Source organism: Eretmochelys imbricata, chromosome 7 (genome assembly GCF_965152235.1).
Source record: "Eretmochelys imbricata isolate rEreImb1 chromosome 7, rEreImb1.hap1, whole genome shotgun sequence".
NCBI classification, from domain to species: domain Eukaryota; kingdom Metazoa; phylum Chordata; order Testudines; family Cheloniidae; genus Eretmochelys; species Eretmochelys imbricata.
The window spans coordinates 78,689,678-78,710,465 of NC_135578.1; the positions used below are offsets into that span (position 1 = coordinate 78,689,678).

Here is a 20,788-nt window from a genome sequence, read left to right on the forward strand (position 1 = left end):
GTATCCACACTACTTCCCATTTAGTTGATTTAGATCCACAAATATTTCATGAAATGGTAATATTGTTTTGTAGCAGAGTGGAACAGTTTATATCAATATAATTTAAGTCACTTCATTTAAAATGAAAATGGTTAAAATCATGTCAAAAGATCATAAAGCTAATTTGAGAACTTTTGCTTCTGCTATTTTAGATTAAAGCCTTAAACTAGAAATGTGGTGTATATGCGTTTTTTGTTTACACACAAGCCAAAGTATTCACAATAGTACCGAAATTTGTGCTCCTAAGTCATTTGAAGTCATTCTGGAGCCTATGTTCCAACTACAAACCCTGATGAAGTATAAATCTGGCTGAAGCATTTTGGCTTTCCTAACTTGTGGAAGTACAATATAAGGGTGGTGGTAGTTGCAAATATAGAATGAGGTATTTGCTTATCAATTGCATTTGAGTTTGTGGTGTTACCACAGTAAGGATGCTAATGAGGCGCCCCCATACTTGTCTTTTTCCTTGCAGATGAGCATTTGAAGCATGAAACTTACTAAATTATCACTTCAGATTTACAGACTTTTTTCTGACACCTGAATCATTCATGTCATATAGGAAAAATCCATATTTGAACACTTCAGCATGGGTTTAGGACCCTATTTCTATTTCTGAACACTTCAGGGGTGGGTGGGGAGGGGGGTGTGTGTGTGTGTGTATTTGTGTGAAATGTTCAGAATAGCTCTAATGTATTGGAAGTCTAAATGTTGTTAACACTGAAGGAATTTTGTTTAGAAGTGACAAACTTTATTCCTCTGAAATTTTTAATAAAAATAAAATTTTAGCCCCTTAAGCTACAAACACGTATGTGCTTAACTTTACTCACAGTTATGTAACTAACTACATAATCTTGGTAGTAAAAATATTTTCATTCATCTGCATAACTTAAGAGCAGGCCACTCTTTGCTTGTGGCAAGCAGTGCTATAGATATGTATTACCTTTACTGACAACTTGCAGAACGTCTTCCACAAATTAGGGTGTTTGGCTTTATACTACCGTATAAGCCTAAAAATCAAGTATAGTTATGTACAATTTTAAGAGTGACTTGTTAACTGGCACCGGTAGACAGCATTCTGTACTGAAAATGAGGTTTTATTGCAGAGGAGAGAATTCGTATGTCTGGAGATTATGTAACTGGCTTCCATCACATAACCAAATCCCTTGTCTTTCCTTTACTTACTGGGAATAAATTGGGTTTAAAAAAGTCCACCAAAGTAATAGAGTTTAGAGCTGTGATTTTAATGAAATGGTCAGTGCAGTCTAAACCTGACATGAGCAATATGGAGCACAATAGTGAACGAATATGTTTTGGTTGCACGTGCTTATCAGATCTTATTGGTAATATATAGTCCTTCAGAATGATGTCTGATTGGCTTTTTTAGAAGCAGGCCTCTAGATATATGAATAGGGACTTGGTTTTTAGAGTATGGCTACTTTAGCAAATCTATAGACTTCTTACTTTTTGTAGTAGTAGTTTTTCTGGAGAATGGGACATCAGAACTGTCTCGTGCTAGTCAGCATCACAGTGACTGTGAAGTGTCCTATCTGTGCCAGTCAGTCTCTGTCCTTAACCTTTTTTTGATCCCTGTTATTTACATCATAGTTTAATATAATTCTTTGAAGTCATTCTATTTTACAAAATGTAGATCTCCTTACTCAACTACTTTGAGGAAAAAGATGGTCCTTCAAGCAGACATTAATCATTTTGGACTAGCACAGTCCTTGTCCGACCTGTTTTTGCTTGCCTGTTTACAAAGATAAACCTGTTAATTCAGGAGTGGGCAAACTTTTTGGCCCGAGGGCCACGCTGGGGTTGTGAAATGGTATGGAGGGCCAGGTAGGGAAGACTGTGCCTCTGCAAACAGTCTGGCCCTAACCGCGGCCCCGGGAACCCACCTCCTATCCAACCCTCCCTGTCCCGACTGCCCTGACCCCTATCCACAACCCTGCCCCCTGACAGGCCCCCTGGGACCCCTGACCCATCCATTTCCCCCCCCACACTCCTTGTCCCCTGACCACCCCCTCCCAGGACCCCCGTCCCTAACTGCCCCCCTCAGGACGCCACACCCTATCCAACCCCCCCACTCCCCCGGGTCCCTGTCCTCCCCCTCCTGGGACCACACCCCCTATCCAAACCCCCCCTCCCATTCCCTGTTTCCTGACTTTCCTCCCCACCTATGCCCCATCCACCTGCCCCCCGAGTACCCCCTGGGACCTCCTGCTCCTTATCCAGTACCCTTCTCCCCTGCCCCCTTACCATGCCACTCTGAGCAGCAAGACAGGCTTATTGGAAAGCCTGGGAGGTGGGTGGGCGCAAGCTATGCTGCCTGCGTGGCTGCGGGGGCTAGCCTCCTCGGCCGGGAGCTCAGGGGCCGGGCAGGGTGGTCCCACGGTCTGGATGTGGGCTGTGGTTTGCCCACCTCTGTGTTAATTCAATAGGAGGTGTTAATATTGTGGGGAGTTCTGGATTCTGCTGACTCTAAGCTGCCGTAACTTCCTTAGGCAAGTACAGGAGCCCAGGTTGTGGTGTGGGGGAGGAGGAAGGTATATAAAGTCTTTTAGTTGAGGAATTGTCACTCAGTGAGAGATTTGAAATGTTGAGAGAAATTTGTTTTACATCTGTGCCTTAAACCCATGTCTGCCTTAGCTGGTAAAGTTCTTCATCTATTGTTGATGCAGATCATAAACGTCTTCCTTAAAGTTAGGGGCTACTGCCTTGCAGGAAGCAGTGGTATGGCCTTTGTTCATGAAACAATTGTTTGATATTGACTGTGGCCAGTAATATATCACATCTTACTTTTTTGAGAGAGGTTGTAGTGAGGACTCTTTTTATCTAGATGCTTCAGGTCTCTTTTGGTTATTGTCAGTCTTAGTACAGATATGGTTTTGTCACAGACTGCATTAGTCAATGCAACCAATCTCCTTTATCTTCACTCATTGCCAATGTGTCTTCGGCTGATATTGGAATTATCTGATACCTTCAGTACTTTTAATCATAAGGTCCTGTTGACTCACCTGCAGACCTTGGTGATAGTGGATGGGGTAACTATCCAGTGGCTTTGTTCTTTTATCTCTCTCATGGCAGTGGGTAATTCTCTCCTTTAATAGGAGATTTGGATTAGGGGGTGATATTGCCACCCCTTGATGGCAGTGAGCTTCTGTAAAGGGAAGTGGTGTCCTTCAGTGGCATGATATCGAGGAGTTCTTTCCTTACAACACAGTTGTCAGACACAGTCTGGACAAATACCAATAATTGAGGTTTATCTTGTATATCGCATGGCTCATGCAAAGAGATGCTCAAATACTCTCACTGCTGAAGTTGCAATTGCAGTTGTGATTCAATGTTGCTGTTCAGGTCGGAGATTCTGCGTTCTACTGTGTGGCATGAAAGCTGCAGGCCAGAAATTTTCTTCTGTAGATTCTTTCTTCGGTGACAGGTTTGAAATCACATTAGTGAAGCACATTTTTATAAACTCACTTTCAGAGTAGGGCTTTTTTGCATGGGTTATGTGCCAGGCCACGTAATAGGAGGCTAACGTTACAGTCTGTGATCGGTTGGCAAATCTGGTGAGGAACTGGGCTTCTACATCTGAGAGGTGGGTGTCATCCCTCCCCCCCCCAAAGTTTTCAGTTTAAAGTGTGGCGTTCAGAACCTTGTGGGAATTCTTGATCCATATATACATGGCTAGAAGCGGAATGATGCTGCAAGTTTGAAGATTTGAACTGAGAGATACATATCTGGCAAAGAAGACACATGGCCTTATTATGTTCAACAAAAAAGTACTTTATTCTCCCACCTGTTGGAAGCCTTGATTTTTTTCATCTGTATTTTCTTTTTCCGTTTGCACTTGCCTTCCATTGTTAGATGGGTAAGAGAAGTTTTGATTAAATATTTCCACACCAGCTAGTCACTGTGTACTTTATTCAAGGAGACACAGGCTCCAGCCAGGGGTTGCTGGCCTTTCACCAAGTCCACACCCCCACCTGCCTCTTCCTGCTCCATGCCGCCCCTTCCCCCAGTGAGCTGTGTCCTTGCTCCTCCCCCTCTCCCTTCCAGAGTCTCCTGCTGGTATGAAACAGCTGATTGCAGTGTGCTGCAGGCAAGGGGACTGAGGACCTTACTCCTCCCTCTCCCAGCTGCGATCAGCTGTTTCACAGCTTCGATGCTGTTGGGGGGGGGGGGGAGGAGCAAGGCTGCAGCACCCAGCCCCCCTCCCTCCCTTCCCCCGAGCTGCCTCCAATGCTGCGAAACAGCTGATCGCTGCAGGGGAGGGGTTGGGCATTGTGTCCTTGTGCCTGCTTCCCAGAGCTGCCTCAATGCTGCAAAACAGCTGATCATGGCGTGAGGGAGGGGCAGATACTCATGGGGGGGGCGGGGAGTGTCTGCAGGCGGAAGGTGCTGGGGGAAGGGCAGGGGGCTGACAGGGGCTGCTGGTGGATGCTGAGCACCCACCATTTTCCCCCACAGAGTTGGTTCCTGGCAGGAGCCACATATTATCTTTTGAAGAGCTGCATGCGGCTCCGTAGCTGCTGGCTGGCCACCCCTGCATTAGAGACTTCACCAGTTTACCATCCTAATTTCATATTGTTGTATCCAGCATAATGGGAATTCTCTTCCACCTACAGCCTTGTAGAGAAGAAGCTATTTTGTAGAACCATGATGGAAAATGAACATTTAATCATTTTTAGCTGCACATAGTGGGGAGAAGATTTTAGTTTAGGCTTTTCGGGGCTCTCTTGTTTAGTAAAGATTCGCTTTTTGAAAAGGGCATCTTAATGACTGGTTGTTTTCAAGTCTGATTCTCTGTTTTTGGCAGTGGAGAGCAGACACAGTATGAGTTTCCACTTGATGACCATTTTGTAGAGAAGTTCCACAGCTTAATTACACAATGGTTTTTTCCCCTGTTTGCAGCTGGTTGGAAGCAGAACCAGACCTGTCAGTCAAGGCAGGTTGGGAGGGATCACATTGCTGAAAATACCAGCAGCTTTAGACAGTTGCCTCCAGACCATCTTCTCAGAACAACAGCAAAGCAAAACAAAACCTACTTGTTCTTGTGATTTGGAAATTTGGGTTTGTGTGTGTGTGGTGTTTTTAAAAATAAAAAAAAAAAAAGTCACTCAATATGAGCAAGGGAAAGACACTGCTCAATTTCTTGTGTTGTAGCAGCAATTAAATGTTTTTTATTCTAGAAGTGGAAATTTAAACTTTTCTATTAAAGATAATGTCTTTTCATTCTCAGGTTCGATGGATGATGTACTGGATTGTGTTTGCTCTTTATACAGTTACTGAAACAGTAGCAGACCTAATGATCTCTTGGTAAGATTTTGCATAATATGGGACATGGGATGGTATAATTTTTTTCTGATGATTTAATGTAGAGATGATAATGTAATTACCAACTTTTATTTATAGGTGACCTTTCCAAGAACTGCTATAAGGAACTTGCATAATGAATAGTGTCCCCCATTTCTAAATTTGTGGTGCCTTTTAATTCCTTACAGAGTGGGGATAGAAAAATGCTACTAATACAGTAAAGCACAAGAGAGGAGAATGGAGTTGTAAAACTCATGCAAAAAAATCTGGTGTCATAAATAAAATAGTGTATTGCAAGAAAATATGGAAAGATTTTTAAATCTCTTACCCTTTCTGCTTTTGATGGCATTACATTAAATGAAAACCAAATAAGTCAACGAAACAGATAATGCTCTCTTAAATAATTAATTTTAAATCAATATAGATGTTAAGAACCTTAGATGAAAAGGTAGTGTCACATTTTGTTGCAAAAAACAAATTTGTTACACATTTTTTTTACAAGGCTTTGTTTTTAGTAGTGAATTAACATCTACCTTCTTATCAGAGTATTTGCATAACTTTTTATCTGCAGGCTTCCCTTGTATTATGAGTTGAAGATCGCTTTTGTTATTTGGCTGCTCTCTCCATATACTAGAGGGGCAAGTTTAATGTATAGGAAGTTTCTCCATCCTCTTCTTTCTTCAAAGGAACGGGTAAGAAATTATTATTTTCAAAGTTTGGCATTAAATGCAAGAATTAAATCTTTTTTTTTTGTGCTTAAACGTTAATGTATTAACTGAGGCCATGTCTGCACTACCGCTTATGCCAGTGAAACTTATGTTGCTCAGGGGCGTGAAAAAACACCTCCCTGAATGACAAGTTTCACCGTCATAAGTGGTGGCATGCACAGTGCTTCTCCCACTGACGTAACTACTGCTGCCGCCCATTAAGGGTGGTTTAAATATGTTGACAGGAGAGCTCTCTCTCCTGTCAGCATAGAGCGGCTACACGAGAGATCTTACAGTGGTGCAGCTGCATTTGTACAGCTGTCCCACTCTAAGGTCTGTAGTGTAGACATAGCCTAATATATAATATACTTATATATAAGTTTAAAATATATTTATATTTCATCTTCAAGTCTTCTATCAAAATTTTGATGATAAAATAATGCTATGGGGTAATACTACTTCATGACTTTCAGGGATTTTGTGTGCAAACTTAAATATGTATTTTGATTTGATTTTTTTTTTAGGAGATCGATGGGTATATTGTACAAGCCAAAGAACGAGGTTATGAAACTATGGTGAATTTTGGGAGACAGGGTTTAAATTTGGCAGCCACTGCTGCAGTGACTGCTGCTGTGAAGGTAAATTCATTTATACTAAACAGTTCAGAGTAAATATTATGGACAAAAAAGCGAAGTGGTATTGGATATTTACCTATCTTAAGTCAAAGAATTAATTCTAAAAGTAACGTGTTTAAAAATAGGGGGATGTAATTTAAGGACTGCAATTTTGTGAGCATCTTTATACTATGTTGGTTTTAAAATGAATAGCGTGTAATTTTTTGGATCATGGAGATCCGCTGCGTGTGGTAAATCAAAATATAGACTACACTGTTATGTTCAAGCTATTAGTGAAAGATGAACATTCTTTTTTTTCTGTCTTTGTTGCACTTTCTTGCTGGTAATCACACTGTTTACAGGATTTCTGGCTTCTTTCTGCGGTCTTTCTTCAATCAAGCTGAGGTAACTGCATCTGCAAAATAAGGCATGACATATTACTACCCCAGATAAAAGCTGGTTTGTGCGATTAATTCCTAGTTTGTGATTTCAGATCCAATTTTTAAAGTAATGCACTACATGAAAGCTTGCCTCATAGTTGTCTGATTTGCATATTCTTGCTTTGAGTAGCATTTTTATGTTAAATGTAATGTCAGTTTAATAACTTGTACATATTCATGGTTGCCTGCCACTTAACTGAAATTAATGAAGGGGGTTTCCCAAAATATTTGATTGAAAAGCCACTAACTGAAGGCAACCAAGAAAGCTGTCAACTTTTAATTCGTGAAATAAGTCTAGAAACAACTTATACGCTTGAAAGATTTATTTTGGTTAACATAGAAGATTGAAGAGGTTGAACTGACTAGTATAGTTTAATCTTTGAAGTGTAAACTGCACTTTTTTACTTTAAAAAAAAATGCAGGAAATAGCATTTGGAATTCATACATTCTGATTTGGTAAACAATTTCAGGTGTAATTTCCAGTGAAAACAAGTGAAACTAGAATGCTTAAAGTAATGGTATTGAAAAGTTTTTAAAGCTCCAAATAAGCCACTAAAAAGTAATATATACAAATGTTATGTAAACATCTTAAAATGGCAACACAGTTGACCTGTTGTTTGGGAGAAACATGTTGACTGTTGGGCTTTTGGATCCAATGAGGAAAATTAAACAGACTTCCATAAAGGAATATTTTTCACATTACCACTTAAAGACATCTGTCAGATTGCCCTGATTTTGGCATTTCTCTTGACAACATTGTAAGCAGTTTCACTTTCTGGTTTTCATACACTAGTGAATGTTGCACTGTTTGGGATGTTCAGACACTGCACGGAATGTGTTTCAAAGTTTCCATTGGAATATTAATTATAAAACATTTTCCTTGGTCTGAAATTTAAAATTTAGATCTATAAACCTAAATATTCACCTGTATCATTAAGATGTGATAAATTGATTCAGCCGTCTCTGGTGTGATGCCAGTCAGCCCAGCAAAAAGCTAGCCTGTTGCTATCCCAACATCTAACACACCTTACGTCTTATTACCTAAATGTAACTTATAATACAAATAAAATTGAATACTGTAATTCATACTATTGTAGAGTTTGTATAAACAGCTGTCCACCTTTTAAAATGCTATAATTAAGAAAACATTCTTTTGTGTAAAGGTTTATTTTTAAACAAGACTTGGAAAAAGTATCCAAACTTTTATTTTCTAGGACTCCTTAACTCTTTAAAAGTGAGATTTTTCTGCCTGAGTGGTCTTCAAAAGATCATTGTAATTATAAAGAAAAGTGCATGGTGAGCTTATGTTTGCTGGACATTTGTTTCATATTGGTGGTGGTTGTTTGTTCTTATGTATTAATCATTTTAAGTTATCAATGCTACATGCATGAAGCCATAACAATTTTAAACAAATTATATTCCTATGGCAGTATGCCCTAAATATCAGAGTGGGAACCGGGGACTGGGAGGGAATATCAAAAATAGTCGTTTTTAACTAATGTGAACTCTTTTAAAAGGAGGTTAGTATTGCTGTTTGAGCAGAACACTCCTATTTTAATTTGCCACACTGTGCACTCTGAAAAGATAAAATGACCACCTGCAGTATTACACTACTGCTTTGTGGTCATTTCCCTCCCTCCAATATCTGGCCGGCCGGCCATGATTACATCACAATGATTTACTTCTGGCTGGCCAGGAATATTCAAAGATACAGAATTTGAAGTTTACATTCAGACCCAGCTATTCCTTTCTCTCTGAAGTAACAAATAATTTCTGCCTCAGTGTCAATGAGGTTTGGATTTCAAAGCCATTCAACTGTGAATGGAAGGATACCTATTCCGTTTTTAATTTTGTTATGCATCCTCATGAATATCTGTACAATTAATCCAATGCAAATAAGTTGCTTGGGAAAAATGACAGTCATAGTATCAATGTGTTTGTAAAGAGGAGGGAGAGAGAGAGCAAACTCCCGAGAACTCTTAAGCTATATTAATATCAGAAATTCTCTCTTTAATGCCCTATGCCATTCCAAAAGCTTGGGTGTAATTCCTTCATGTTTGCACTTGGAGATTGCACATGTGTTCTTTCTGGAGACTTCATTCCTACTATATAAAGGACTTGCTAGTTTGCCCAAGTCAGCTGTTCCTGCCTCCAACAAGTGAAGAGAACAATACCTTTTAACAGCTGACATTGAAGAAGGAGACTTGCAATTCCAGAAATTATTTTACGACTGGAACAACCCACACTGTAGTTTTCCACATCTATACCCAGGGTGTTACAGATGGCCTTGAGCCTGCCTGTCTCTCTGCCTTGGTGGACTTCTTGTGATGGATTTAGTATATCTGCCTCCCAGCCTCTACCCACGTTGATCCCCAGAGGCTGATGCAAGGTTAGTTGCACTTGGCTGGTAAATGAGAATAGCCTCCCTCAAGAAGTCTGGAGAATCATGTGGACAAAAATTTCTGTTGAATTGGGTGCTTACCTCAGGGCAAATCAACAAAGGTTGAGTCTACTTTTGAAGAGAGATCTTCAGTACTTATGACTCCATCACTCTAGTATCTGAACACCTCACAATTTTCAGTGTATTCACCCTCACAGTATCATGTGAGGTTGGAAAATACTAAAATCCCATTTTATAGACGGGGAAACTGAGGCACAGAGATAAGTGACTTGCCCAAGGTCATGCAGGGAGATCATTTTGAATTATCTGGCCAAGTTTTTGATATGGCTATCTAAACGTTTTATCCTGTTTTATCCTGCTTTAGAGGAATACTCAGCTGCATTTGGGAGGGCTAAACAGTTGAAACTGTCTCAGAGGCTGCTATGATCAGTCTGCAGTTTCATCTTTGTCAGACTTTACATACATCATTAGGACCATGTAGAGAACCATAGTGGCCTTTATAACAGTAGAAAGGCTTCTTTGGCTGAAGCAGCGGTTGGCTGATCAGATATTTAAGGCCAGATTGGTCACTTAACCTTTCAGTAGGGCTGCTTTTGGTGAAGAACTCCAGCAGCCAAAGCCTTTCAGAGATAAGGGGAACATAGGGCTGCAACATCACAGGCACCTCTCCTTCTGTTCAGTACTAATCTCAGCCTAATGGGATAGGCTTACTCTTTCCACTGTATAGCTCAGGGAAAATTTTTCCTGAAAACAAGGCCTTGGGCAAAATTATTGCTTTTGTCCCAAGGAAGAGCTTAGACGACACAGCTACTTTTTCCGTCTTAAGTAAACAACATGAAGGTATACTGAGGCATGCACCCTCCCCCCAACCCCCAAGGTTAATCACCATCAGCCAACAAGTGTTTAAACATCACTGTTTGCTTACAATAGGTGCTAATTGATGTTTCAACCACTGTTAGTTAACCTGCATTAGCTAACACAAATTAAAAGTCAATTTTCTTAGTCTAGAGGTGCCCTTGGTCAGGTTTTTGTGAAGTTAGTCTATGTGCAGTGACCACATGCTTTTTACCAGAGCATGTCAGCTATTTTAAATATATCATCTGAGAGGCTGTTACATGTCGACTTGTGTGCGGGGAATGGATAGTGGTATTGAACCCAAAGCTCTGCCTGCACCTCTCTTCCTGGATTTTGAATCATAAAGGTGTCACACAGTCTTAACATTTTAAGAAACTAATTAAAACAAAAACACAAGCATGGGTTAATATGTGCAGCAGTGCACTGTGGTGAGGAAGCCCTAAATACAAGGCTTGTATTTTAATCTTTTATTTAGTGGGTATATTTGGTGTCCCAGGTTTTCAGTGATTTCATAGCTGTGTAATTAACCCCTTCATGTGGAATTGTGCTTCAAAAATCTTTATTCATTTAAAAGAGAATTTTAAACTTTATGTGGAGATAGCCTTGAAAATGTGCCATGTAAACTGATTCAGCAATATTTGCCTGTGTCTGTAGAGAGTCTGTAACAGTAGCTGTGAGAGATGTGAGATGAATGGGGTAGTTTAATCAGGAGCTCATGGAGTCTGAAATTGCAGAATTTGGCATTTTTCCAAGATACCATGGACTTCACACTGCAGCACTTTTACTGTGGAATACATCGATTTGCTGCAGATAAAATTTTCCTTTGTTGCCCTGGCCTGCCAGGATTTGCCTGCAGCTGCCTCTTCCTCTTCAACTTTCCACGAGAGGGAGTTAATTACAGTATATTCTCCCTGCAGTGTTCCATGGACCAAGCACCAGGGAGTCAGAGAGCCAGAATTAGGGAGCAGGAGGAGTCAGAGGTGTAGACTGGCAAAACAGCACAGCTGCGGATACTCAGGGAGCTCAGCTCCTGGAGCTGGTTAAAGGCTTCCTGTTGCCTTTGAATACATTAGCCAGGCCACTGTTACAAAATCATGGTGTCTGAGACCTGAAGAGGGGTGTTATGCTTTTTGGGCAGCGTAGTGGGAAGTACCATGCTGGAAGATAATTAGTGAGAGTTTAACAAATTATCAACTAAGTCACAGGTGTGTGTGTGTGTGTGTAGTTGAGAATTGGATTTAAGAGTATTTCATCATGTAGTAAACTAATGTTCCTGTGGAAATTCGAGCTGCAGAGAGAGAAAAGACTTGATCCTGATGAATGCATTATTTAAAAAATATTTTTCTATTAAATATCTTTTATCATTTTGTGACCTTTAAATTCTAGTCATTAGAAGTGGCTTTTTGGCTGTCATTTTGGGTTCCATTGTATCATGATATGAAGAATAATATTGGTCTGCCACGGAATTGTTTCTTCAGTAGCTCCTTCATTATTGTTCATTAGCAGCAGTGCCTAGAGGCCCCAATCAGGATAGGGACCTGTTGTGCTTCACACAGTGAACGTGTGTAGTAAGTCACAGTCACTGTTTTCCAATAGTATATGAAAGTTATTCCAGTTTCATCCTCTGTGTTCCGTAAAATGTAATTAAGGATTTGCAAGACCTATTCATTTAACAACAACAACAAAAAAAGATTTCCAATGTTTTATTTGCTATCTGCATAACAAAGTTGATTGACATTTTCAATCTTGGAGGGTATATATGGGATGAAGGAGCCCTGATGGAGCCATTTTGTATCATCTTTTATATGCACATTGAGTGAGGCAGTGCTCCACAAGAGCCCTTGTCTCACTGAGTGCACAGCTTTCATAGGACACAGCATTACCTTCCTCTCTGCCAAACACTTCTGCTTTTTCTATGTTCTCTTGAAAATAAACTTAAAAGTTCTATCCAAAACCTACACTGAAAAATATAGCAGCTAAGTAGATTACTAAAATTGGGAAACATTAAATACTAGGATTGCAACTCTAATTCTTCTCTGTGCATGTGCATTACAGTAGTCCATTTCATCGTCATATATTATATTAGTTCCACAGAAATAATTAGGTAATGCTTAGTGAAAGAGTTTAGATTGTAAATGGGTGTTCGTGTGGGCCTGTTCTTCATTTTGGGTCCCTCACTGCAAAGATTGGGTATTGTGTAGTGATTGAAGCTGGGGTCTACTTATTGATCAGTGATAAAAATATATCTCCTTTGCCTCATTCACTGCATGGAGATTGTATTGCAATGCACAGACACAAGGGTGACCCTAGGCAAAACACACTAATGTGTATATAGGATAAAAGTATAGTATCTTATCAGCATGTTTATTGATTGATATTTGTATCAAATACTTTTCATACTGTGGAGAAACAAGTACATCTTTATGTAATATGTTTTGGTAATTTTAATTAAAGGGCTATTACAACTACATTCAGATATATTTGAAAAGTGGTACTAGGTGGTACATTGTCTGATGGATTGGGCATTAAAGGCTTTTTTTGGGGAAAAAATCTCTTTTAATCCACCTAGAATAAGGAATAAATAAATCAGAAATAAAAAGCAGTGTCCAAAGCATTAGGCATTGGGACTACTAACTTAATTCATGATTTTTAAAAATTCCTTTTACAAGGTATAGTCTAATGTTAAGCTTGAACAAAATGCTCCTTGTCACAGTTCTCAGGGTAACTGCACCTCTGACCCCTTTGTGGCCTCCTTCAGGGTACCCCACTTGGCATCAGGCCTCTAGCCATTATCTTTCTTAGGGCGGAGTCCCACAACTCTCTCTGTCTAGACTGCGGATTTAGGCTACAATTCTTCAGTTCACTGTGATCATCTCAGCAGGTCTGTATTTAGTTTAGCACTTACAGTCCTGGTCTCTCAGGGGCAATGACAGAGTTAATCTGTGACCAGTCAGCCTTTGTAAAGCCAAGTATTTATTTGGAACAAAAGCATTGTAGAGAACACATCTTAAAAACAATAAACTGCTTACATGCATGTCTGGTTTCCCAGGTGTCACGCATCTTCCACATGGGGACCTTAGCAGATTTTTAAAGTACTTCAGGTCCTCTCAGAGGGCCAGCCCCTCTGGGCCCAGTCTGAAGTCTGTCAGTTCTTGGATCAAGGGGAATGACCTCTCTCCCCATGTTAGGGTGGTCACGTTGTATAGTTTTTTGTTATTTCTTTGACAGCCTGTTTAATGAGGTCATGCCAGTATATACGATCTCCCTAGAGGGCAAAGCTTCTCCAGACTTGTTCCTTGTCTAAGGGTTTGCCCTGTGACTTTAGTTCCTGCAGGAAGCTCCTGTAATTTTCCAGTGGAGCCAGAATACAATCCCATAAAGACCCACGTAACATTTATAAAGTTGATAGTCTTGAATATTCCATGTGTCCATAGTATGTCACAATATTTACATGAGGAAAAAACACAAACATGAATGCTGCTTAAAACAAATGAACATCTACTGCATGTCTCTGTTAAGAGAATTTTGTAATACAGCAAGAAAGCATGTACTTAACCTTACCTCAATTTGAAGAGCAAATCTAAAGTTTTCTCCATTTGTTCTTGAAAAGTGCTATCATTGTGTTCCAGGGTCAAGGTGCAATAACTGAACGGTTGAGAAGTTTCAGTATGCATGACTTAACAGCTATTCAAGGAGATGAGCCAGTGGGACAAAGATCCTATCAGACTTTACCTGAAATCAAAAAGAAAACGAAAAGTTCTGTCAATGAGTCTCTGGGTATGTATCTTGTTAAAGTTTTGGGGTACTCATGTTGTTAAATTCTGATATGTAAAAGCCAGGAAGTGGAAAGAGCAGAACTTTTTTATTCTCTTAAATATTTGTGGTGGAAAAAACCCCAATCTCTTCCTGCAAATTTGAATAGATCTGGCTTGATATGCAGTGTTTTCAACTAGGATTATATCCATCAAAACTGAGCTTCTGAACTCTTTTCTTGGTGGTTCTTTTCCCTTCGTGGCTCTACTGGGGGAGATATGAGGATAATCTATTTGCTATCTATCTTGTTGAGTCTGTGGTTTGTGTTGCTAACTTAAATAAATAAAAGAAATGCTGACGTGCAAGTCAGATTTATTGGATGCTACCCATAATTGTCACTGTTGATGTCATGGAACATGTGAAAAGTTGTGGCAACTAAGTAAATCGGAAGAGAACAAACTAATGAAAAACGGGTGAATGTAACAGGCTTTTTAAAAAGATGGTTAAAAAGTGAACATGCTTGTAGCAACAAAAGTAATTTTAGTCCATTGAGGAGCTGCCATAGGAAAATTAAAATTTGGGAGTGAAGAATAGTACTTAGTGACACAGCATTTCAGTTTCTGTGCTGTATCTTAAGTGCAAATGCACAAGTTAACAGGTGGTTTTCCAGAATTTTTTGACACTGTAGATTAAATAGTAAAGTTTCTGGAAGGTATCACAACTTCCATTATTAATGAATAGCACTTATGAATCTCTGCGCTACTTTAAAGAAAATGAAAAAGTTCAGAAGGGTAGAAATCATCTCTTATAGCTAAGTTTTTGCCATGGCTATTTTTAGTAGAAGTCCTGGACAGGTAACAGGCAATAAACAAAAGTTCACGGGAGCCCGTGACCTGTTCTGACTTTCACTAAAAATATCCCTGACAAAACAGGTAGGCAGGTTCAGCACACAGTGCTGCTGGGGCTCCTGGGTCCCCCACCTCTCTGGTGCGTGGGAGCTCTGGGGTCCCGTCCCTGTGGGGCTGGGCTGCTGTGGAGTCCCCTTGCCCTCAGGGCAGCTGGGAGCTGCAGGGTCCCTCTGTTGCGGCTGGGCTGCTGCGGGATCCCCACCAGGGCTGGGGGTGGGAGCTGAGGAGGTGGCTGGGAGCTCCAGCCCCGGGGCAGAAAATGTCACAGAGGACAGTGGAAATTACGGATTCCATGACTTTGTGACATAATTGTAGCCTTACTTATAGCTGAAGTCTGACTAAAATTATAAAATAGCTGCTGCCTCTTACAAAGGAATAGTTCTGCTTTATTTTCCTCCTTTCTGTTTCATTTAAGTCGGGGGTAGTCAATAGGCAGACTGTGGGCCAAATCCGGACCGCCAGATGCTTTTGAAAGGACCCCAAAATCTTTTCATTTACTTATCATTAGTGTCGGTTTATTATTATGATTATTATTATTTTTCTCTGGAGGCTAGACCTTGACTATATCTTTGACCAAGAAATTTGGACCTTGACACAAAATAGACTACCCCTGATTTAAGTATTGAAAAGCCGAAGGTAAGTATTACATGAAAAATGGCTTTCATTATTTAAATAATATCCATACAGGGCATTTCCTGGGGATTAAGAGCTATCTGGAGCAGGTGATAACATTAGCTTGAGCTGAGGATCAATTCCCAGGAAGTGCCTGGCATAGAGACCGTCATCTAAATAAAATATGAGAGTTGGTCAGTGGAAAAGCCTACAAATTCCTATTGTATGTGTACATATGGTTGTATTACAGGTGATGCAGCTGCTATGTACATGGTGTTTCTAGATAACTAATACATTATCTGTTGAATTGTTTGACAATGATCTACTGACATTCCTGTTTGAGTAAATGAACATTTATCCAAATACAAATTAGTTTCATCTAAATTATCTGTATTATTAAATCGTAAAATATTTAGTCTTGTTAAACTTGATCCATTTAGTAATCTACTTGTTTGTTTTTTTGCATTTTATATGTATTTTCTATTTCTAGATACAAAATAAAATGTTTCAGAAAGGTCATAGCTAAGCTTTGAAATTGTATATTGGAAACAGCTGCGCCCTCTGGTGAGAATCTTAATAACTCAGTTAAATTTAGGGTAGGTACAGTCATAATTTGCACTCGGCATGCAAAAGGTAGGGACCTGTTGTCCTTTTCCTCAATGCTTAAACAGGAGTTCCTTTTCTTAAAGAAGTTTTAAGAGTGGAAACAAGTTTTGGCACTGTGTTTATAGAGATAAGGATGTCTTGCACTTACCTCTATGCACAGAAATTTGAAAAATGATTTGTATTAGGAGCTTGCCTGTTCTAAATCTTATAAGGTGATCTCGAACTGCAAATCCCTTAATACTGGGGTAGGGAGGCTAGTGATGTGGGTTGTTCTTTTAAATATATATTCCCAAATACAAAACATCACTAAGGTTGAGTACATACATTTAAAAAGTAAGCCTTCTTAAACCCTCAAGAACAGTGCAGTTAACCAAAAATGTATGTATGTTCAAGTGCTGTTCATGTCAATTCCAAGTAGGTGTGCGCATGCCACATACACAGTCATCAGAAGGTACCCGTTGGGTCAGCTGAGGCACCCCCTGGAGTTGCTCCTTCATGGCGCCGCACAGAAGTCCAATACCAACCCTCCACATCCTCAGTTCCACCGCCAGTGATGGTCGTTGGACCTGTTTCTCTTGCTTCAGCAAGCAGTTCTCTAGTGATTTCTCTTATCTCCAAACCTGTAACTCGTTAAATAGTTTAGTATTAGTTATAGTTAGTTTGTGTTCGCCTCCCCCAATTTGTTTCCCTTCTTGGAGTTCAGGGTATGTCTCGATCCCAAGGGTTTAAACCAGGGGTCTCAAACTCCAAGTCCACGGGCCATCTGCGGCCCGAGAATCTCCCCGATGTGGCCCGCGGGGATCCAGCAATTTTGGGGTCGAATCTCTCCCTTGGCCCTGCCTTTTGCGCCCCCCCCAACCCCCGGCGTGTCCCCTGGGCCATTTACAATGGCCCGGGGCCCCGCCCACCATCGGCCACACAGCGGAGCTGAGCAGCTTCTGCCTGCTCGCTCCATGTGGCTCTTGGCCCCCGCCTGTGGCCCCGCTCTGAGCACTCCTGTGACCAATGGGAAGCTGCGGGGGCAGTGCCTGGGGAAGCAGCGCATGGAGGCCCCCCGGCCTGCCCCGTCTTGGAGCCCCAAGTAAGTGCCGCACCCCCGACCCCTTCCCAGAGTCTGCACCCCACCCCTCCTGACATACCCCCTCCCGCCCCCAACTCTCTCCCAGAGTCTCTGTCCCCACCCCCTCCCCACACCTCCCTCCAAACTCCCAGAGCCTGCACCCAGTACCCAAACTCCATCCCAGAGCCTGCACCCCAGACCCTCCCCCATCCAAACTCCCTCCCAGAGCCCAACCTCTCACCCCTTCTGCACCAACTCCGTCCTAGAGCCTGCACCCCAATCCCCTACCCCAGACCTCCTTCCTCATCCAAACTCCCTCCTAAAGCCGTAGGCAGGTTGGGGGCAGAGTTTGGGGGGGAATGGAGTTTTGTGGGGCAGGTTCTGGGCGGCATGAGTGACATTATTGGCCCTCTGCAAAGGTTTGAGGACTGGCACTGGTCCTAAGATAAATTGAGTGTGAGACCCCTGGTTTAAACTGTGCAGGACCTCCCACAAACCTATGCCAAAGGGTGATCCCCACGATTCCTGCCTAAAGTGCCTTGGGGAATCCCATCAAACAAATCATTGCAGGATCTGCAAAGGATTCCACCCTGGAACTGAAAAAGAAAGGGACTTCAGGCTCAAGCAATTCATCATGGAGTCAGCCCTCTGTCCCCAACCAGCACCAGGCTAGCAGGACACGGCACCCAGCACCTCTGTGCATAGTGCACTGGCCTCTGTTAGAGGCGCTACAGCACTGAGGAAGGACTGTACGCATAGAGACTCTCATCACTATCACTCCCTGGCACCGAAGTCCACATATACAGTTGGCATTGACCAGAGGCACAAGAAGGGGTCCGTAGAGTTTTGCGCCAGTGGACTCTCCTGTTAGGGAGTGCCAGGTGGAGGAGTTGGAGCTCCCTTCCACCCCAGACACATTCGAGGCAGCCATGATGGCACCAGCGTCCCCTGCCAGGTGAGAAAGACCTCTGGCACCACAAGGTATGGTGCCATCCAGGGGCAAGCCAGCAGTGATGGAGCACCGCACGCCTTCTTTCCTCTTCCTGCCCCCCAGCACCGTTCCCCAGCACTGTCCCACTTGGCACCGCTGTGGTGTCTGTGCTTGGAGTCACTCACTGGACTCCGAGGCAGAGTCTTAATACTCAAGGCGTGGCCAGCAAAGTTCAGAATGGCGCTACTATAGGAAGGTCAAGCCACCCACCATGGTACCGTGGCCGGTGCAGTGGCAGAGGCCCAAGGAATGGCCATTCTGGACCCCGTGGGCATACCATCAGGCCCAGGGTACGTATTCCAGGGGCTCCCAGTCTGTCGCTTCAGAAGGGCATGCCCTTTAACCGCCCCGGGACCTTCTCCTACCATGAGACACAAAGACAGCTTTGGACCTTGAAGAAGATGCCTGTGCAGATGCTGGCACTGAGACCATTCCCGGCACCAAACAGGGCACTGTGCAGGATGAAAGCTGGGGGTCAGAAGGGCCCGGTAATGCCCAGGGCATCCTTGTCATCGTCCTGCCGATGAGGCAGTGGAGAGGTGGTGGTCTTTTTGCGCTACCCTCCCACCCCCTTGACAATCGAGCCCACGGAGCTGTTGCACAGGGTGGCCCAAAACATGGGTCTCCAGGCCAAGGAAGTGGTCAAGTCAGTGGACCCCATGGTGAACGTCTTAGCACCAAGGGGCCCTCAAGGGTGGCATTACCCCTCATAAAAACTATCCAGGCCACCACTAAGACCTTGTGGCAGACTCATGCCTCTATCCCACGTACAGCTAAATGGATAGAAAGGAAATCTTTTGTACTTTCAAAAGAGTACAAATACCTTTTTATTCATCAACAGCTGAGGTCACTGGTGGTAGCAGCTGCGAATGAGAGAAAGATAGGGGCAGCAGGGCCCAACTCCAAAATCCAAGGACTCGAAGAAGCTGGACCTCTTCAGCAGAAAGGTGTACTCCACCAGGGGTGGGAGTGCGGGCTCCAGCTTCAGATTGCTAACCAGCAAGCAACCTTGAGCTGCTAGAATTTCAATTCATAGGATAGCATGACGAAGTTTAAGGAGCTGATCCCTACAGACTCTAGAACAGAGTTTGCAGCTGCGGTGGAGGAGAGCAAGTCAGGGGCAAGGACCTCATTGCAGGTCTCCCTGTATGCAACTGACTCAGCCACGTGAATCATGTCCTCTGCCATAGCCATGAGAAGTTTGTGGCTTCAGCTGTCAGGCCTCCCCACAAAGGCTCCCCAGACAATCCAAGACCTGTTCTTTTGATGGCTCGGGGTTGTTTTCAGAGCAGAAGGACTCCAAACTCCATAGCCTAAAGGATGCAAGGGTAACATTTAAATCCCTGGGACTGCATACACCCCGGCTACCCAGAGAAAGCATGTTAAGGCCCAACCTCCCCCGCATTCCTGTCCTCCCCAGCCTAAGCAGGACTTCTCCAGGAAGCAGGGAAGGAATAACAGATCAATCAAGGCCAGGGCTTGAAGAGGCAGTCCTCCGGTTCCAAGCATGCCTCTTCGATGGTGTGCATCACCAGTCCAGTCACTGGATCCTTCTCCCTGTTTTCTGAACAGTCTATCCCACTTCTATCCTGTGTGGGTCCAGATAACCTCAGAATGCTGAGTTTTCTCTGCACCATAGACATGGGCTATTCTCTCCAATTCTGCTTCTCCCCTCCTTCCCATCCCCCTTCCATGTCCCTCTTCAGGGACTCTTCTCACAAACAATCTCATGCAGGAGGTGCAAAGGCTCCCAGTCTCAGGAGTGGTAGAGGAGGTCCTTCAGGGCCTAAGGGTCAAGGTTTTTTACTCCCAATATTTCTTGAACCCTAAAGCCAAAGAGGGTCTGAGACCTATTCTCGACAGATTCATGAAGAAATGGAAGTTCAGCATGATCTCTTTGGCTACCATCATCCCCTCCCCGGATCCAGGGGGCTGGTATGCCACCCTGAACTTGAAGGACACATACTTGCACGTATTGATAGTCCCATCCCAGAGACTTTCTCAGGTTTGTAGTGAATTGTACAGTTTACAGTCCTTCCCTTCGGCCTGTCAGTGGCCCCTCAGGTGTTCACCAAATGTGTGACAGTCATGGCCGCCTTCCTGAGAAGACGGCAGGTACAGGTGTTCCTGTGTCTCATTGACTGGCTTGTCAAGGGCCACATCAGGGCTCAAGTAGAGGCACATGTACATCTGATGCAACTGACCTTCAAATGTCTGGGTTTATTGCTGGATATGCCCAAGTACACCCTATCCCCAAACCAAAGGATAGAGTTTATAGGAGCAGGCCTAGACTCCACCCAAGCCAGGGCATTCCTGCCAGAGTTGCGCTTTCATGTGTCCCATCATAGAGGAGACTCAGCGTTTTCCCCACCACGACAGCACCGAGCTGCTTGAAGCTGCTCAGTAACATGGCCACTTGCACATATGGCTGGCTTCAGTATGCTGTCCAAGCAGGGACAGCTTGGACAGGGTAGTCTCGCTTTCTA

The 20,788-nt window shown here is 42.8% G+C and overlaps 1 protein-coding gene across 4 annotated transcripts in view; it reads left to right on the forward strand.

The window, feature by feature from the left end:
- REEP3 (receptor accessory protein 3) overlaps nt 1-20,788 on the forward strand; it is an 80,105-nt gene that overhangs the window by 49,038 nt on the left and 10,279 nt on the right. For all 4 annotated transcript variants that reach the window (XM_077821665.1, XM_077821666.1, XM_077821667.1 and 1 more), the window contains 4 exons: nt 5,282-5,358; nt 5,927-6,047; nt 6,587-6,700; nt 14,002-14,149. In XM_077821665.1, the coding sequence (XP_077677791.1) occupies nt 5,282-5,358; nt 5,927-6,047; nt 6,587-6,700; nt 14,002-14,149 (460 nt within the window). The remainder of the gene's footprint in view (nt 1-5,281; nt 5,359-5,926; nt 6,048-6,586; nt 6,701-14,001; nt 14,150-20,788) is intronic.